The sequence below is a fragment of the Chinchilla lanigera genome, unplaced genomic scaffold (assembly GCF_000276665.1).
Source record: "Chinchilla lanigera isolate Chin_1 unplaced genomic scaffold, ChiLan1.0 scaffold00060, whole genome shotgun sequence".
Taxonomy (NCBI): domain Eukaryota; kingdom Metazoa; phylum Chordata; class Mammalia; order Rodentia; family Chinchillidae; genus Chinchilla; species Chinchilla lanigera.
In genome coordinates, this window is record NW_004955461.1 from 5,497,463 (window position 1) to 5,517,853 (window position 20,391).

Consider the following 20,391-nt stretch of genomic DNA (forward strand, 5'->3'; position numbering starts at 1 on the left):
TCAGTCTGTTTACATGTCCCTTTTTTCCCACTTAGTTGTGAATCTCTCAAAATCAGAAATTAGTATTATCTTGAATTGCCAATAAATCTTGCATGTAGGAGGTGATCAGTAAATACTGTGCTTACTTTGGAAGCCTGTATACTCAGATAAATGTTTGTGAGTGAGGAGGATCTGACGTTGTGTCCTTGATCTGGTGCCTACAAAGACCAACGAAATCATCCTTGTTGTAAAAAAAATTAAACCTTTTTATTAGTATATTTATTTTATATATAAAAGAAATACAAAAAAAAGAAACACAAAGAAAATGCTTTTATGGCAAATCAGATTTGTCAGTGCCTTCAGCTTGGGCTCCCGGCTCTGGCCCGCTGGGTGTCAGCAAAGTCCGCCGGTTGTAATGGCCTTTGATGATTCCCGTGTTGTTTTCATTGAGAAGCTGTTTCTGCCTTTGCCTGTTGAGGGACTGGACGAGGCCCAGGACAACCGCGGCCAAGGAGTACTGGCCAGGCAGTCTTCTTGGGGGCAGAATGAATGGGTTGGGTTGGACTCTTCCCAGCAGAAAATACGTTTTGATTTTTCCTTCTTGCTCGCTGATGCCCTTCACGTAGATCTCCCCACGATAGTCAAATGCAAAGCCCTGGTCCTTCAGGATGAGATAGGTCTCCTCAGGGACTTGGATCCGGCCACTCACCCCTGTGCTGTCCATTCGGCTCGCCAGGTTCACAGTTTTGCCCCAAATGTCATATTGTGGTTTCTTAGCGCCAATCACGCCAGCTACCACGGAGCCATGGCTGATGCCTATGAGTGAACCAAAGGAACAAGGGGTAAGAGGGAAAAGAGGACAGTGAGGTGTCTGCCCCCTAGTGGGGAGAATGCTCACCATTTATGTGACCTCTGTGGGTGGGCAGGGGGGCTCACGTCCTACTTCAACCACTTATTTGGGTGTGACCTGGGTCAGTTACTTAACCTATTTGGACCTTGATAATGTAAGTGAAACCACTGGCGATTGTCTGCCAACCAGCAAGTGTTTGCTAACACAGAAGCACTATTTTCACAGACTTGCTCTCTTGTCTTGGCCTGAGGATGACCAAAGCCCTAAGCAGCAGGGCCCTCAGTCTTTGGCTTCTGTCCACATGCACTCTGAGAGCTGGGCAGATCTTTTCTGTGTCTGCTTTCATTCAGACCCTCAGCCTGTCCCCCAGCCCATGGGGATGGATTCCTAATGGCCTCCCTGTCCTTGGCCTCACACAGCCCATCCTAAGCTGGGACATTTATGTAAAATGACACCAGCTGTAAGAGTAACTCAAAAGCTCCTGAGACAAGCTGACCACCTGTCAGCCTGCCAAGTACAGGGCTGACATGTTGGGTGCAGGCTGTTGGCATCAGATGGATAGGAATTCACCAACCTCTGGGATGAGTTGACCATGACCCTGGTGACCCACATCTGCTAACAACAACAATCATTTTACAGAACAATGTCCCTTGCCAGTGGAAGTCCTGGGCTTTCACCCACCCCAACAAAGCAATACAAACTTGCTGCTGCTTTGTTCTGGGAGCAGCAGCTTGGTCACTCTCTTGCTGAGCTGTAGATCCCTTTAGATGAGGCCTCAATTCAGCTGCCACCACTGCCCCCAATAAAAGCTTCACTTGTGTAAGAGTGTGTGTTTGTGCAGTATCTGGTCCAGTCTCATTTCTACCACCTTTTAGTCACAGGGCTCCATTATTGGTATCATTCTGACTTCTAGGCTAACGTTCCTTAGGGTCACTCTCCCGGGCTTCTCCAGCCTGGTCTCTGCCTCACTTGCCAGCCTCATTCATCCCCACCCTCTTGTGTACCCCTACACAGTGCCCACCCCAGTTTCTTCACCACTTTGGTGCCTTAGCTCTGCCTTTCTCTCTGTTTAGATTCTTAGTTTCTCCCAATCCTAGAGTTTACTAGGCATTAAACCCATGGACTTTGTACTGAGCTACATACCAGCTCTTCTTTTTATTTTATTTTGAGATGGCATCCTCCTAAATTGCCCAAACTAGGCTCTAATTTGTGGTCCTCCTGCCTCAGCCTCCCAGAGTGCTGGTGGTATTACAGGCACGTCCCGTAATAGTAAATGCCTGGCTAGTAAATGCTTTTAAAGATGGTTTCAACACCTGGATGTCTCTTCTACAAATGCTAGCATTTCCTTAAATGTGTTAATGGCCATGTATGTCTCCCATAACAGACCTAAAATTTTGTCATTTTACTAGGCACCTGTGATGTGGGGATAGATGGGAAAGAAAAGCTTTACAGCTCTGGCTTTCATGGAATAAACCTTCTTCTGGAGAGACAGCATAATAAGAAAACAGATAATACAATATCAGCAAATAATAGAAGCAACATCAATTAGGATAGAGGGACACAGGGAGATGGGCGAGGTGTGCATTTTGAAATAGTGTAGTTAGAAAAGGCTTTTTGAAAAGAGATTTGAGAATCATGGTAGAACCATGCAGATATCTGGGTAAAATCATTCCAGGCAGAGGCAAGACAAACACACATACATATGTACATACACACACACTGACACACACACATGCACACACAGAGAATATCACAATGAAAGCTAGTTCTTTAAAACATGCAGAGCCACTATTCCATTTGATTCTCAGGCAGCGTCTATGAATCAGGTAGGTGGAGGAGGTGATAATGTAACATCCAGCTTATAAATGAGGAATCAGACACTCAGAGTTCAAAGTTTTGCCCAAAGTCATACAGCCAATGGTAGCAGATAGGAAGCACAAATTAAGTTTCTTAATCTAGTTGGGAAATTAATTTTCTAATCTCTTATATCAATGAATATGATACCAGCAGTCTGTGGGCCAACAATCAAAGGTTGCCCTTGGTCCCAGAAACACCTTTAGAATTTACTTACAATACCTCTCTGTTCAGGATTAAAGTTCTCTTTTCATTCCTGGTTCAACTGTATAGCTAATGAGTTCAGAAAGGGCATGCAGGGTTGAAGAAAGATGTGGGAATAAGCTCTGAATGTTCCATTCACAGATCAAAAACATAAAATGTAACTTTTAGGCCAAAAAGTGAAGGGATGTGGCATTCTTCAGATCTGATGATTCCAGTATTGGTATTTCTTGAAAGCTGCTCAGGGAGGATGTTTTAAAGTGGTTTTAAATTGCACTGCGGCAGACAGAATGTCATTCATCTCAGTTTGGAAGTCCTGGAGCTACTTCTGGCATGACTGGTTGGCTGTGTGATGTTAGGCTAACTTGTCCCTTTTCTGCACCTGAGTTTACTCATCTACGAAATGTGAACATAGACTGCAGCAAGGAATTCCAGATTGGGCTTTTGGAAGCTTAGCAGAGATGCAGAAGAAATTGGCAAATTATTCAAATCTCAAAGGATTATCACTCAGTTGCAATGATTACTGTCGCGTTGCTACTTTGGATGGGGTATCCCTATGCCTGAAAAAGGGGAGCTCTGTGGCTGAGTAATGTCCTGTAAGGCTCTGTCTGTGGGTGGCACAGTATAGTATCGGACACAATCAAGAGCGAACTGCATTTGCCTGAAGGCATTGTGCAGAAGACCTTGAGAACAACATTAACCATCAGTATCAAGCAACGTGGAAGTTAAAACTTGGAGGAAGTGGGTCATGGAGATAGGACCTTGGGGGCTGCATCTCATCCCAGGCCCTCATGTTCTTCTCATGTTCTTCCCTGCTGGCTGCTGTACAGTGAGCAGCTTCTTCCTGCCATGCTCTCCTGCTGTGGTGTTTCTGCCTTAAACTCAGCTCATCATAGACTGAACTCTCCAAAACCATGAGCCAAAATGTCACTGCCATTTGTCACAGCCACATCCTCTCTAATCAGGACCTTGCATGGATGGGATACTAGACTACTAAGTCAGAAGAGCTGCTAACCACTATCTGGTCTTTGCTAAGATGGGTGACTTTGTATTTCTGCACACAGGTCAACATTCTGTCCTTGCTTCCTGCATCTTAAGTGAGGGGAAGCTCACAGAAAGGTCTGAGCTGACTTGTGCTTGGCCTTGACAGGTGAGAGGAAGCCTCTTGCATTTCACAGAGAAAAACTTATCAGAATTGATGGTCACGCATAGGAGGGGATGAAGGGCTCTGTGGGGCCCTCACTTCCAGCTGATACTCACCAATCCGGAGTTCAAAATTGTTGAATGAATGCTTGTTGATCTCCTGTATGCTTTCAGCCAGGGCAAGAGAGAAGTCTGCCAGGGCACACAGATGCCCCCACTTGTCTTCACATTGCTGCATTAAACAGGACAGAAAGCTTCATTCAGGGTGATGGACAACTGCATACCCACAGCGGCGGCATCCTGCGCTAACCCCACCCACACACCCCTCAGGGGAACTGTCGCGTGCTGGAGCCTACTTCTGTCATCAGTATCCTAGCAGCACGGATCACAGGAGGTTCACCCAAGAGAGTGTAGTATGTATGGGTTACAGTATTCCTTCCTTCAACCTGCACTTGTCTGCTAACAAAACTCCTAAGGAAAGTGCAGAGCAAGCCTGTGTGCCCCGTGCAGTTTCCAAATCTGCAAAATGGACAGAAGCATGATTGCTCTGACTACCTGTCAGGGATTAAACAAGGTGACATATGTGAGAGATCTCCATGCCTATAGAGCAGAGGTTGGTACATAGGTTCAATAAAAAGCTGGATGTCAAACACTTTATGGTTTGCAGACTGTATGGTCTTTGTTGTAACTACTCATGCTATCAATTTCAGCTTTAAAGGGAAAAAAGTGAAATGTAAATGAAGGGGTATGGCTGGGTTCCCATAAAACTTTATTTACGTAAAGCATGTGGGCACAAGTCTTCCGACCCCCTGCTACTTGTACCAGCATGCATTTCTTCCCAGATAATTACTCTTTGAATATTTTTAGGGTTTAGTTGGAATGAAAACACATGAAGGAAGAGAAGAATTTCGGGGGATTCCATCTTTCCCAGTAACTTGGACTTACATGCATTGAACACTTCTTGAGGATTTAGGAGATATAAGGCTTTGTATGAGGAGCATGACATTATCGGAGAGAATTAATCCATTAAACCTGGGAAGTACACATTAGGGGGCCCCCACACGCAATTAGTGTGTAGCACTGGGTCAGCCCTTCAAAAAGCAGGGGCTATTGTTGTTATTATTACATAATGACTTTTGAAGGAGAAAATAAAAGAATAAGAAAACAAGCTAGGGTTAGGAGCTTAGTAATACTCCTGCCTAAATCATAATCATGATATTTTCCCTCTGATATTTGGTCAAGTGAACAGTGAGGTTCAGAAAAAAGCCTAGAAGTTTCTTTACAAAACAGCCTACTTTCATCTAGCAGACCCTGCCCTGGGGAACAACCATACTTCATGTAAATGTTATAATCCACTGCAGCAGATTATCTCTCCACTGCTCCCACTGAAGGAGGCATCACCATCCTTAGGGACATGGCCACAGCAAGGGCTCTGCATAAGTGTGACTGAGTCCACTGAATCCTTTACCTGTTTTTCGGGGGACAGGCCTGACACTGCCATATAGGTGCTGCCAATGGTCTTAATCTTTTCAATGTCTTGAAACCGGTCCTCGCCCAGCAGCTGAAACAGATCCAGGGGACGGTGTTAGTTTTGGTGTTTACCCCTCCACAGCAGGCTGGGGTTCCTGACTCACAATGAAGAAAGATTTAACTCAGCTCGTGCAAGGTTCTCAAGGTGGCTGTTTTTCTCGGGGAGGGGCACACACTCAGTCAAACAACAGGGATTTAGTGACCCTTTCTAAGTGCCAGGAGCCCAGGAGAATATGAGTAGATATTCTTGAAGTAGATGTTCATTTCAATATAAATCATTGAGATAAACAAGGTTATTTAATTAGCTTAAAGAAGAACCAACAAAATGTTCCCAGATCCATCAACAAATCTTCTTGGCTTTCTTTTCAACATGGTCAAATAGCATTTCTCAGCACTTCCTTGGGGGACCCAGTCTAAGCTACTGTTAGACTGTACCTGGGCTATTGTGATGCTCTGCTTGCACCTGCCCTTGCCTCCTCTTGTCCAGTATGGCAGCCAGATGATTCCATTCACGGATGAGTTAGACTATGACCCCGGGCTTTGTGCAAAATCCTCTGATTGCTTCCAGTACTACTCAGGTTCAGAGCCAGTCTGTCCTGAAACCTGCAAGGTTGCCCCCACCTGTTCTCCTCCTTATCATGTCCTTTGCTCTGTTCCTGCTACATTGCTAGTCTTAGAACAAGCCAGACTTGCTCTGGCCTCAGGATAATTGTGTTTGCTATTCTGTTTCTTGATATTTTTCCCTCAGACAATGGCTTGGGTATCCCATTTTTTACATACATGTTCTCATCTGTTTTCTCTTTTGTCTTTATTATTGAGCCCTAGTTTTGCTTATTTACTGTCTTCTTCCCCCTGGGATCATGAAACTCCTGGGGCTGGTATTGCTGTCTGTTGTATTTACTATTTACCACCCAGACAGAGCCTAGAGCACAGTAATGATGAATGAATGAATGAGTAGAGTGCAGAAGGAGTGACTAAATCAACAAATGGTTATTGACCATGGTATTTCCTTCATCTTTACCTGCAGTTTGTGTTTTGATGCTAAGTAAGGGAAACCTTGGTCTCTTATTTAGTAACTTTGGCAGGCAGAAGAATGTCCCTTGACCAGCCCTTAAGATGTCTCTGGAAGCTATGGGTACATCATCTTACACAGCAAAAGACACTACTCTGCAGATGTGATCAGGTTAAGGGTCTTGGAATGGGGACATTTCCTGTGTTTTCTGGAGGTCCAATCAAATCATAAAGATCCTTATAAGTGAAATTTGAAATCAGGGAAAATAGGTAAGGGGACATAAAGTGAAACTGAAATCAGGGAAAGCAGAGAAGGGGAAGCAGAAGTCAGAGTGCTGTGAAGGGTGGGGCTGTGCATGAGGGAGGAGGCAATGAGTCAAGGGATGTAGGTACCTCCAGAAGCTGGAAAAAGTAAGTGTATCCTTTTCTGAAACTCCCAGGGGGAGCTCAGCCTGCCAACACACTGATGTTAGCCCTGCGAGGTCCAGTTTGAACTTCTGATCCCAAATTGTAACATAATACATTTCTGTTGTTTCTGTCACAAAATCTGTGGTAATTTGTTCAGCAGCAATAGGACACTGATACACAGACTACTCACTGAGTGCCTACATGTTTAATAATCTACAAGGTACCAGCAATCATGGGGCTAACAACCAGGTAAGGAGTTCAGATATTCAAATTTAAAAAAATCACACAAAGCATGCCTTAGTTCACTTTCAATAAAGCTTATGATAGAAATGTACAGGGTTTAGGACAATAAAAATAGATCATTCTGATCTAATTTGGTGAATCTGGGAAGGTGTCCCAAGCAACTGACTTCTAAGTTCAGCTCTAAAGTGTGAGTGAGGAGGGCTTTCCTAGTGCTGAGTGTGTGAGTGTGTGTGTGTTGGGGCTGGGGCCTGGAAAGGGTCAAGGGACACTAAAGACACAGGGGACAGAATGAATGAGTCCCAGGGCTGAGAGGGATGTAGGTAAGTTCAAAGAATCAGGAAGAGCCCAGTTTGACTGTGGTATGTGAAGCCAGGCTGTGAGCTGCAGGAGATGAGTTGGGAGAGGTAGGAGAGCCAGGAAGCTTTGCCCAAAAAGCACTGGGGACACAACTCCCATGCTCACAGGCAAGGAACTAATGCAATTTGATGTCTTATGTCAGGCAATCATTTTATACTAGCCTCCTGTAAGTGCCAAGAATTTCTAAGCCCAAGATTGCCCAAGATTGTGAGCCTTGAGCTCACATGCGAGTTCTCCAAACTCATCTGGGCTGTCTGACCTTGATGGGTGTATACTGCTTGCAAAACTGGAAACACGTGGCTGTGCCTTGCTACACTCTAAGGAAGCTTCCTGGGAGTCCTGTCCCCCTCTGTCACTGTCACTTACAATGAAATTAGTGTTTGGCATCTTAAGTGGCCAGTGAGAATTTTGAGACTGAGGACAAGGTTATGTTTGTTTCCCAAGTTCAAGTGCCTGGAATGCACTGGTGATTGCTAATATTCTTTGGGGACACTCAGTGATATTTGGATAGCTTCTTACATCAGAAATTTAACAAACCTTCACTCAGTCAGAAATTATTTTATGTCTATCTTATGTAAGAGGAAACACAGGGCTGACATTACTGCTTAAGTCACTCAGCTAAGAGGAGTCTCAGAATTAAATCCTGAGGCTTGACTCCAAAGTCATGCTTGCTTGTCCTCCTATCTTCCCTGAGAGCATGTGGTCCCATTAGCATGTGAAGCCACCATCCCACCCACACCTACTGATTCAGAAACTGAAGGGCATTTTGGACAAAACTTCCAGGTGTTTCTGACCTCCATTCAACTTTGAGAAGACTTTCTTTAACTAAAGGAAGAGATTAGGCTGCCTGGGATATAATTATCATTCATTCAATTCTTCATTCCGTGGTCTTTATTGAATTTCTGTTACATTCCAGGCTCTGGAGTAAGCACTAGGGATGCAAGGTTGACAAGATAATCTTTGCCTTTAGTGAGCTCTTTGTGTCTCAAATTGACTTTGCCACATGTCATGGACAGTGACGTGCTACTCTGAAGGCTGGAGCTAATGTAGATTTGAACTTTTCTTCCAGCCTGAAATTAAAACCATACAGTTCTGCAGTGTGTTCTACCTAGGCATTGACTAAACCACAGCATGTTGTAATGCTCACTTGCAGATGTGAGTATGGTACAGGCCCCTGGGAGCTTTCCCACACTCCCTCCTCTGGGCCTTAGCTTTACTCTACCCTGTCTCTGCCATTATCCTCCAGATACTTCTCTGGCTTGATTTGTTTTGTTTCCTGATTCTCTCTAGGATTTGTGAGAAGTGATCAAACTACATGGTTGATATTTAAATTAAAAAATTATTGCAGGAAAGATACATGGCCACGAGTCCCCCTCAAAATACTTCCCCTTGTTTGAACACACTTATCCTATCCCTCCTGCCCCTGTCTGAAGCTGTTCTGGAAGTCCTCTTTTGAGAATGTCTTTAGTTATACTGGCAAGGCTGCTTGGATGTCTTGAGTCAATTTAAAATGTTTACCTTTCAAGGTCATTTTGACTTTGGGGAGAAGCCAAGAGTCACATTGTTTCAGATCTGGTGAATAAGGCAGGTGAAGACACATCAGAATGTTTTGTTTGGCAGACACTGCTGTAAATGTTTTGAATTGATTCAGGACACTAAGACAGCCATGAAAAGAGACTCACAAAAGAGGACTTGCAGAGCTGCTTCAGAAATTGCCAACAGGAATGGAATAGTGTGTTTGAAGCAAGGGAGAATATTTAGAGGGGATTAGACTAGGCAATACGTCTTTTAATGTAATACATTTAAAAATTTTTTATATAAATATTCACTGAATTTTGACTGCGCCAGGTATGCCCATGCTATTTCTTCAGTGAGCATTTTTGGTGCTCCTATTTGAAACTGCACCATGGGTGTCCAACGTGAAATCGTTCTGGCTTAACTGGGACAAAGGTGTTGCTTGAAATGCAAGACTTTCAGGGCCAACACCAGGAAAGTCCTCAGCAAACTGACGAATGCGTCCTCCTGGTCACAACCTTCCTCTAAGATTTTCTTATCCTGTTGCCTAGACGTATAATTTGCAGGGCCCAGTGCAAGATGAAAACATGGAATTCCTTGTTCAACAGTCAAGACTTCAGGACTTCAAGCAATTGCTAGACTATTGTGTGACTGCCTAGGCTGAACGACTGTCCAGCCAGCCAGGGTGGAAGAGCAAAAGTCAGCATAAGCCTCCTTGGCTTCCAAGCTAAATTTTGGCCTTATTTCTCACTGTTGCCAGGTATAGACACAACTTCTGGTTCTCTAACTCTTGGCCTCCCTCGAAAGCTGAATAGCCTCAGAGTCTCATGTTCTGAGAGTGGACAAACAAGTGGAACAGACGGAGTTGATGAGGTAGTTTTTGAAAGACTATCTTATTATAGATACCCTCTTAACTGTAACCAAGAACTGAGAATATTCATGCTTAGTAGAATCTCTTTTGGGACCATGGGGAACACAGGCAGGTGTTTTTGTGATTTGCTGTGAGTGTGTGCATGCACATGTGTGTGTGCATACATGTGCGCATGTGTGTGTGCATGCATGTGTACGTGTGTGTGTGTGTGTATGTGTGTAGCTTGAGTCACAGCTGAGGCAGTTATTATTGCTCATTATTTGTGTTTCTGGAGCTAACCTGAATCTGCCTTCACTGAGATTCTCCAAATTGTGCCCAGGATACAGAGTCTTCAGAAGCCTTTGGTGTCTGACTTTTACCCTCAGGCACCACCAAACAGGTGTGGTTTTTCAGTAGCTGTTTATTTTTTAGCTCAAAGACCTTGGATGCCTTCCACTGCCCATTTCTCTCCCTCTGCCTCTGGGTAGCTACATTTTCTCAGCTTCTCCCTGCCTGCAGGCTGATCTGGTGTGGTCCTGGGGGAGCATGTTCCAGGTTCTTACATTGTCCTCTTCTCTTTATAACTATCTGGTCCAGCATCCATTTCAGGCCTCAGTGTAGTGGCCTCTTCCTCAAAAATAAGTTTGCCTTCATTATTTCATTCAAGGTTCATACAGCAAGTTTACCTACTCTAACTCTTGTGTATCTGGGAGCATAATGTGGTCCCCAAGCATTCCCTTTCTTTTTTATTTTGGCACCAGGATTCAAACTCAGGACCTTGTACTTGCCAGGCAGGTGCTTGTGCCACTGAGCGTATCCCTCACCTCTCATTCCTTTTCATTAGCGGAAATAGAGAACTGGGATGCGAGCAGACACTTTATGAGCCTTATGGAGAGGAAGGGGCTGTGCGATGAGGAGCCCTGGCATCCCTGGCATTGGGTTACTGCAAACAGAGAGGTGCAGAGAATGCTCTGTGCAGTGCTCAGCCTTCCTCTGCCAAGAGAGAACTTTGTAAGATCTCAGGTTCCTGTGGTAATTACACTAGCTGGAAGAGTAGAATCATTATCAAAGTGAGCTCAGCCAGGGAGCATATAGAAGGCCTGTCTTGAGCCAGAGAAGGAGGACATGTCAGGTTGATCTGAGGAGCCACACAGGGAGTACTGGGTGCCTGAGGGTGGCAAGTGAAGGGGTGCTTTTGTTTTTCCTGTTGACCACATTCTTTTCCCCTCCTTTTTTCCCTTTGACCCTTTTCTTCTACTTTCTCCTCTTTCCTTCTTCTTCTTCCTGCTCATCTCTTCCTCCCTCTCTCGTCTCCTTTTGCCCTTTTCCTTCCCTTTGTGCTCTTCTTCTTTGTCATCCTGTTCCTACTGGTCTAACACTCATGTTCTGACGAAGACAGCCTCCAGGACCAGCGCCAGTTTGCAAACCCCTGAGTCTGCCGTCACTGGCACTGTCCTCTTCTGCTTCTGGAAGACTCCCGGATGTGCATGATTTTGTGCATGGAGATACAAATTTAGATCAAATTTGCTTTGCTTATTAAAGTTTAAAAATATGCCTGTGAGGACTTTTGGGAGACAGGCTGCAATAGAGTTTAAAATAAAACAAAACCTGTTATCTCAACATTTAGTCAGATATTTTTAATAGAGGTATTTTTATTTTTTCTTTTGTAAGTATGTTTGGGGTTTCAGGAGCCTGCCTTCATCCTGTTATTTGTCAACTAGTTTTGTACTAGGCTCAGGACTAGGCCCTGGGGATTTCACAAGATACAAAAATGTAAGAGTACGGTTTCTGTCTTCATGAGCTTGTGTCTTGATATGAAACATGGGAGTTCAATGTACTGTGAATTGGCTCAATTCTATCATTCTGTAGTGTATACATTCATCAAAAATCCATTAGCTCAGGTGACAATTGTGACTGTGTTAATTAAATCAGGTAATAAATGTCTGCATTCATAATGCAGCCTGCAGTTCTGTAAGCAAAACAACACAAAACCCAAAAAAGGTCATTCCTCCGATAAATACCGCAATGTTTTATGAAAACAATGAGGCCCATTTATGACTCTGCACTTCCAAGGCTGAGATTTACCTCATCGAAGTCAGCAATGATCTCATTCAGCAAGCGTAGACATTCTACTCCTTGGTTGTTCATTTCAGTCTGAGAGTAAAAGTCTGCAAACCCTGGAATGGAGGCAAACATCACCCCAACAGCATCATAGGACTGAGAATACAGCTCCTGAACAGAGAGACACAGGGAGAGGCAGAAATGGTCATCAGAGGTAAGTTCCATGGTGACGCTATATGTGCACATGTATCTGTGTACACAGGCACAGATACCAAAAGAGTACTGAAAATGGGAGTTAGATACCAATATGTCAGCACCATATGTCTCAGTACATTCCGGTTACCATAACAAAGTCCCTTAGACTGGGGTGCTTATGAAGAGTAGAATTTCATTTCTTACACTTTTAGACTCAGTGTTAGGTGAGGATTCATCTTCTGGCTCAGAGGTGATACTCTTTAGTTGTGTTCTCACCTGGTTTGGAAGGGGCTAAGCAGGCCTCCGGGGCTTCTTTATAAGGACACTAATCCTATTCATGACTTAATAACTTCTAACAGTTGCCATCTCCTAATAGCATCACCTTAGGAATTAGAACTTCAACATGGGAGCTGGGGATTTAGCTCAGTGGCACAGCGCCTGCCTGGGAAGCGCAAGGTCGTAGTTCGATTCCCGGTACCAGAAAAAAAAAAAGAACTTCAACATGAGAATTTTGGAGAGACACAACATTCCTTCCATTGTATCATAATCTCAGCAGCATCACCACCTATATTGGGACCATCAAAAATACACTGTGTATTTTTAAATACACTGTCCCAGCTTTGGCTGGGACATGAGCTTCCATTGCCCATTCATTGGCCCTTGGTCAGTTCCTTTTCCCCCCTCCTGAATGACTGGTCCAAACTCTCACCACTCTTGTTAACCTAATTGTGAACCCTATTCCATTCAGCAGATGATCACGTCTCATACCTCACTTAGAAAACTGCTGCTCGTGGTGGTGACACAGCTCGGTTCCAATCTTCATCACATGTCTACATTCATATTCATTTTCATCTCTTATGTTTCCAGTCCAGATCATGTATTTTTCCTTCTTCTACTAAAGATCAATGTTTCCACCTGACCTCTAGATCCCCAAACTGCTTCTTCAGCAACTCACTCCCACAGTAATCCTAACCTTTCTTATGTAGTTCTCCTCTCCTCCTTTTCCAGTGCCTCACCTTCTTCTCTGAAAATAAGATCAACACGCCCTGGATCCTTCAACGCTTATGACTATCAACCAGGCACTCTTTATCCTTGCTTCCTACCTTCTCAGACTAGCTTTCTCTACCACCTATCCCATTCACATTTCAGCTGAGAGGAAATGAATAGAGAGTAGGTCAGTCTGCTATGCAAAGTGGGAAAACCAGTGCGTGCACGCCAATTCATATCTTTCTTACTGGACAGCTCTGTAGCTTGGCATGTTGATTGTCCAGGATCTTGACTCTCTGGGTCTTGGCTTCACATGTATTAGTGATATTCTCTCTTTTTCTTATGCCTGGTTCTTTCAAGAATAATGCCCCTTTTTAATTCCACCTTAAATGCTGTTGATTGCTATGGTTCTGTCCTTGACACATTGAATGGTGACAAGTTTACAATTTTACCTGGCCCATCTCCTTCCTCCTCAGCATTTCTAACACCCAACGGCAGACAGTTTCTAAATTCCTATTTCCAGATCAGTTCTTCATTGGCTTTGAACTTCCATGTCTCATGTTGTGTAGCTTTCACCCTCCTCAAATTACAAGTGGTATAAACCATGTGTATCTTCTCTCCAGTGATACCTGTGTCTGCCCCTTTATTCCCTAACACAGTTGATGGCCCCAGAATTGTCAGATCATCAAAAATAGAGAACCACAGAGTCATCTCTTTCTTCATTGTGTTCATTACTTCATCGGTTAATTAGCAAGTCCTGCTGGGTTTGCTTCTGTTTCCTAATTTTTTAAAAAACAACTCTACTTTTTTAAAAAACCAGGCACTTCCCAGTTATCTCCTTGAATACTTATATGAAAATCTCCTATCAGGAAACCTCCAGTTTTGTCCCATTCAAAGGCACCCTCTACAAGGACTGATCAAAACAAATCAAAACAATGGGGTGTGTTTAAACAAAAATTACAGTAAAGGACACATTGCCATTAATTTCCCTCAAAATACTCCCCTTGCTCTAAACACACTTATCCTGTCACAACTGCCACTTTCTCAAGCAGTTCTGGAAGTCTTCCTTTGCGTGTTTTTATAATGTGTGATCAAAAATACAATGAATAGTACTGCTGAGAAGCATCCAACTGAAAGACGGGCCCCTAAAACCATTCTGATATGTCCTTATCCACTTTATTTTCCAGGTGCAGAATTGTGTGATTTCTCTCTCTTACCTATAGTCAAAATAACCATGAAGGTAAATGTTTCAAATAGATTCAGAACATCAAGGCATCCACAACTACAGACATTCAGGAAAGAGGTCAGAGATGAGATCTCATCTTTCACTGATAATGCACCAATTATCAGTTATCCTCATTCTCTGCCTTCTTCTCCACTTTCCTGTCTGTCTTTGCTCCCTGGGACAATTTCTGGTAGAATACTTGTTTTCAAGTCCTAGTTTCAAGGTTTACTTCTAGAAGATGCCAACCACCTGGCTTCTTTCACACTTATATCCTTTTAATTCTCACTCTCTCTCTTGATGGAAAATGTCTTCCCAGCCCCTTACCTAGACAAATTCTTGTTTCCTGTATTCATTAACTACAATGAGACCATGTCTTCCATTGATCTCAGGAGGCTGAGCTCTAGCAGCATCCTGAGCACCTCTGTAGTATGCCACTTGTCCCCTGCATTGTGTCAACGTCTACCTCTTCCTTTGGCAGATCTTAGCACATTCAATTGGTTAGTGTTTTTAGAGGCTAGCAATGTAAGGGACATCCTATACAAGGTCTGGCACAATAAAAGCACTCAATACTATTGGTGAATTGATGACTTGTCTGGTTCTTATAGGCAACACTAATTGCTTACAAAATGCTTTCAGATGAATCAATTGATTTCATCCTTGCAGTAATCCTGTGAAGTAGCGTGATTATTAATACCACTTATAGATAAGCAAAATGAGACAGAAGAAGTAAGTCACTACTTTGGAGCATACATCTAGTAGCAGAAGAAGCAAGGTTAGTGGATTCTAGGACCATCTCCACTCTATACAGCTGTACATGCTTCCTGTATCTGTCATGCCTGGGTCTGGGAAAGAGTCTCAGCAATTCGCGATCAATCAGTCTTGAGCTTCAAATATGGCTGTTTTCTAAATTACTATCTCTGTAATTCTTGTCTAGAAGGCGTCTGGTGACTGACTGGCTGAGCTGGGCTGTGGTGCAGTGAACACACAAGGTCACAACCAAGGAGAACAGCAGTAGCAAATGGCTTCCTAAAGTGGCATCTGCTCACCTTGGACTTGAACAGGTATTGATGCCATGGAGTGAGCTCGACTCTGTGTCATGGGTCAGAGAACTTGGATAAGTCAACTTGTAGAGGCATCCTCCAAATGACTATGATTTTGGGGAAAAGTCTCTATTTAGTTACCTATACTGAAAAAGTTCAGGGTGTAATGATGCAGTACTACAGATAGTATCACTTAAACAACAGATGTTTATTTTCTTCTTTGGGGCCAGCACCAAGTTGGCTATCTTGGGCATCTTAGATTGAGGATCGAGGGCAGCACAAACTGCCAGATGTTTATTTTCTGACAGTTCTGGATTCTAGAAGTCTGAGATCAAGGGTCCTCTTGATCCTTCCCTTGACACTCTCCTGGCCTGTGATGGCCACATTCTCTCGAGTCTTTATCTCCATGGGGTCTTCTCTCAGTGTGTGCCTGTGCCCTAATCTCCTCTTTATATAAGGACATGAGTCACACTGCAGTGGGTCCTCCCCTAATGACCTTGCTTTTAACTTGATTATCTGTCCCAAAATAGTCATACTCTGTGTTTAACCCGAAGGGTTAAAACTTCACACATGAATTTTGGAGAATTACAATTGAGTCTGTCTGTATTCCAGACAGACCCAAGTAGTTTTGAAGGTGGTCCTCAGCCAGAGGGCATGGGAGGTCACTGATGTGGCCCAAACAGATGAAGCCTTCCCCCATGGCAAGCAGATCAGGAAGAGGGGGATTAGGAAGGGCTCCAGCCTACCTATCCACACCTTCAGAGATTGTTTCTTTTTTCAGCTCTTTCTAAACCAGTCTGAGTGTTCCATCTGCTTCTTGCTATTTTAGGCCTAAAAAAAAATAAACACACTTTGTAAACTGGGGAGGGATTGACAAATATAGAAAAAGCTATTATTGTGTTGTCACCATCTTCTGTTGAGTTGGACCTCACACAGGATTTTGAGCCTATGCATTCACTCCCTCCCTGGGACCCCAAATGACAGTATGAAGAAAACCATGGCCTCCTCTTTGCTTAGGCCTATTTGATTCTAAGTCCTGTGCTGCTTGTATGAAGCTCCTTCAGTGTCCTTCAAGACTTGTACTTTTGTACCAATGATACCTCTGCTCTGATCTCTGTTCTCTGCTAAATACTGAAGTGCTTGTGGTTTCCCCACTTCTCAGCAAATATCCTGTAGTATTGTGACTCAATGCCTCTGACTATTTGGGTCTGTCTGGAATACTTTCCACCCCCTTCTTCCCCTGATTAACCTCTGTGTCCTAACAGCATTGCTATAATTAGAGCATTGCTATAATTACAGATGAGGAAACTGAGGCTTAGTAAGCCTAACTAGCTTGCCTCAAATCATGTAGCAAGTAAATGGCAGACCTGAGATGTGAACACAAGTTCTTCTAACTTAATAACTTGGCCTTGTCCCCTCAGATAACATAGCCTTTCTTGAAGAGCCTTCAGCAGGGTGGAATTTGGGAGGGAAGAGCAAACAGAGACTGAGCTTTTGGCTATGAGGTCTGGAGTGATTCTGAGCGTGTCCTTGGCTTCTGTTGCTGGGACACACCCAGAGCCTACATGAAAAAGACACATAAGCTGCCAGCCAGGAGCTCTGGTGTCCGCTCCTTTTTGAGTAAGGCCCATGGAATCATGTCCTGAGGGTTAAGGCCCATAAAGATGTACACAGTTCAGCCAAGCAACAACTCCATGTCGGCTGTCAGTCAGCCATGAATGCATTGCCACCCCAGGGACATAGCCTGGGCGAGATGCCCTGGTGGGCAGGAAAAGGTGGTCACGTAGGCATTCCTATAGTCCAGAGGGACTTACCAAAGTCACCAAATATTCAGAGGCTTGCATTAGTCACTCACATTTGTGGCAAGAAGAGAAGATAAAAATGCCTTTGCCTCTTACAGTAACAGGGCGTGACACTGGAGTGCTTGCAGTCACAACAGTTCTACCCCTACCCTGCCACCACTTTATATATTAAACTCCTATGTTTCCTTCTCTCTCTGTCCTATATCATATGTGCATGTGTACACAGGATGGGTACACGCCTTAGTCTTGTCCAGCCTTAAGGTTAGCTTCGGCAGTGACATGGTAAGTGGGGCGAGCCTGGGAATGTGATGTGGTGCTGCTTAATGTGAGGCATGTTAGAAACCTCTCAGGGCCCCAGCTTCTTCACCAGTAGTGTGGGGCTAACAAAACTCTTCTTTTAAGGCTGTGAGAGAGATAATTTTCACCAGTTGCCTATCCTCAGTATCTGGTAATAGTAGATATTCAGTAAATGATGCTTCATCACTTTTTCATGTTCAGATTCTGTAGGCAAGGTAAACAGTTCAGGGTCTAATCCCAGCCGAATGAGAGCTGCTTAAATATTTATAAAACCTGAAATAATTCGGATAGAACTTTTTACTGAAAATGTATTAAGGCTGAAGCTGCCATTCATGTTGCTCAGTGGGGATTGGACTGGGTAAGGGCAGATGCCTTGTGTTTTTGGAATGCATTCCTTGTTTTCCTTCCTTTCTTGATGAAATCAGTATCACCTTGCTATTCCCCACCGGTCCTGGACACCTTATTGTTTTGGTGTCTTGGTGAAAAAGCAGCTTTCCTTTCATTTGCCTTTGGGTTTCTCCTCTGTGGTTCATACAGTTCCTCCTCCCCATCTGCTGGGCTCGGTTGACACACATTAACATTCTCTCTGCTTTCGCAGCTCCATCAAGAAGCTCTTGCTACAAAGCTTCTAACCTCAGGGAATCTTGAGGAAACAAAGCTTGAACTCAGTGCTGGAAAACTCCATCTGTCCAAGAGGGTGAATGGTGCTTTGATCTGCATCTGGGAGACCCTCCGGAACCTGGGCGTATCCAGAGCTGATTATCCAACTTGCCCATTACTCATCCCCTGGTCGTCTCTTTCACTGGGCTTTCTTCAGTAGCCTGGATGAAAAATGCATCCAGTAGGCTTCTCCCCTTCTGCCCTTTAGGGTCCCAAGGCAAGGAGCACAAACCCCAAAGTCTGTAAGGGTCTCACAAGTAACAAGGGTGGCAGGGTATACACGGGAAAATTGGAGGGTTCCTTTGTTATGGTTTGAATCTGGAATGTCCCAAAAGCCTTATGTGCTCAGGGATGAGGCTTTTGGGAGGTGATTGGATCAGGGAGTGCTATGTTCTTCACTGGTTTAGATGAACCCATGACTGAATGTGCTGTTAGCAAGTAGATCTGGATGGAAAAGGTAGAAGAGGTCGGTCGCTGGGGATGTGACCCAGAGGGTGTATCTCCTTCCCTGGCTCCTCCCTCCTGTTTTTGCTTCCTAGTTGCCGTGATGTGAACAGCATTCTTCCCTGCCAGGTCCTTCCATCACCCCATTTCTGTGTTTGAGCCTGCCGACTATGGACTGAAACTTCTGAAGCCATGAACCAAACTAAGCCTCTCTTCTTTTACTTTGCAGGTGTTGTGTCTTGTGTCTGAGGAATGAGAAAGTAACTAATACACTCGTCTATGCCCAAACGCATCACATCCACGAGTTAAAACAAAATTAGCAAACCAGCCAGGCCACCAGTCCATGTCACAGCTAACTGGCTCATTGAAGATATTGGTCTCAGCACCAGTGTCTTTATGATCTCTGTTGAGTGCAGTTTGCAAATCTATTATTGGAAAGGTAGTCATTTTGGCCCAGCCTCCGAGACAAACTTGTTTTGGCATCCTGAATGACTCCAGTTTGAGTGGCTCAGCAAGGTGATACAGCAGTGCAATACAGCCACAGAGCACTAAGGTGTAAAGCCTCAGGAAACATACCACTGCTGTTCACTCACAACCCTTTAATAGCAGCATTATAGGTAGGCTCACCAAGCCTGAGGATCAATGGTGATGATGGCTGCCATGGTCCCTGCCCTTAGTGAGCTCACAATCCTTCAGGGATAACGCTGCTACTTACTCTGTCCTTTAAGGATTCCAAGGATGCAGAGCCCAAAGATGCTTCACCTGCCTTGAAGTCTCACAGGGTAAGCCCATGCCTTCTCACATGTGAGCCTTCAGCCATGTGAAAGCACCTTTCAGCTCCCTTTTGAGTGATTTTCTCTTGGAGCTTTCAGGGTAAGTCCTGTTTTTTGAGTATTTTAAAAAATTCTCATCTTTTAAATCAGCTTCATTATTGGATTTTGCTAATGCTACCTCCTAAAGGAATTTAGAACTTGCCTCCTCTCCATCTCCTTTGCCACTGTTCTAGGGTTGCTCACTTAGATCTTACCTGAGCTATTTTAAGATCTCTTACCTGGCTCTAGTTTTGGGATCTTCCTATCCATGTCCTACCAGCAGCTGATTGATTATGCTATGCTTAGAAATTCTCAAGGCTCCCATTCCACTTAAAGTTTCATCACAGACCACCAGAGTTTCCATCCACATCACTTGCCACCTTACCTTAACCCTTGTTGTAGATTAAAAGTGTTCCACCAAAATTCCTGTCCATTTGGAACATGACTATGTGACCCTATTTGGAAATGATGCCTTTGCAGATGCATTTAAATTAAGATGCAGTCATTGTGGATGACAGGGGGCCTTAACTAAATCTGATGTCCTGAGAGGAGAGGACACATGTCCTCATAAGAAGTGCCATGGAAAGACAGAGGCAGAGATTAGAATGTTTGGGTGATAAGCCAAGGAAGAATTTGGGCCACAAGAAGCTGGAAAAAGCAAAACAAAAGTATCTGATAAACTCTTCAGAGGGAGTCTGAGCCTCTCAGCACCTTAATTTCAGACTGTGGGCTACCTTCAGAGAGTGTCTTTCAGGCATTATATAAGATTAACCAGTTTTAAGTGAACAGAGCACTTTTGAGCATTCTAAATGGTAGGCAATGTGCTAGTACTGTACACACTCACACCCCACATACAGGTGATATATTTGGTATATATCCGTTGTACATATTCATAAGTGTGTATATACATATATAATTTATATATAA

At 43.9% G+C, this 20,391-nt stretch overlaps 1 protein-coding gene across 3 annotated transcripts in view; it reads right to left on the reverse strand.

Annotated features, from left to right (window-relative positions):
• Positions 1-245: 245 nt before the first annotated feature.
• Adcy8 (adenylate cyclase 8 (brain)) overlaps positions 246-20,391 on the reverse strand; it is a 227,867-nt gene continuing 207,721 nt past the window's right edge. For all 3 annotated transcript variants that reach the window (XM_005398004.2, XM_005398003.2, XM_005398002.2), the window contains 4 exons: positions 12,027-12,173; positions 5,496-5,588; positions 4,145-4,259; positions 246-795 (listed from right to left, as the gene is read on the reverse strand). In XM_005398004.2, coding sequence (XP_005398061.1) covers positions 311-795; positions 4,145-4,259; positions 5,496-5,588; positions 12,027-12,173 — 840 coding nt within the window. In that variant the 3' untranslated portion in view covers positions 246-310. The remainder of the gene's footprint in view (positions 796-4,144; positions 4,260-5,495; positions 5,589-12,026; positions 12,174-20,391) is intronic.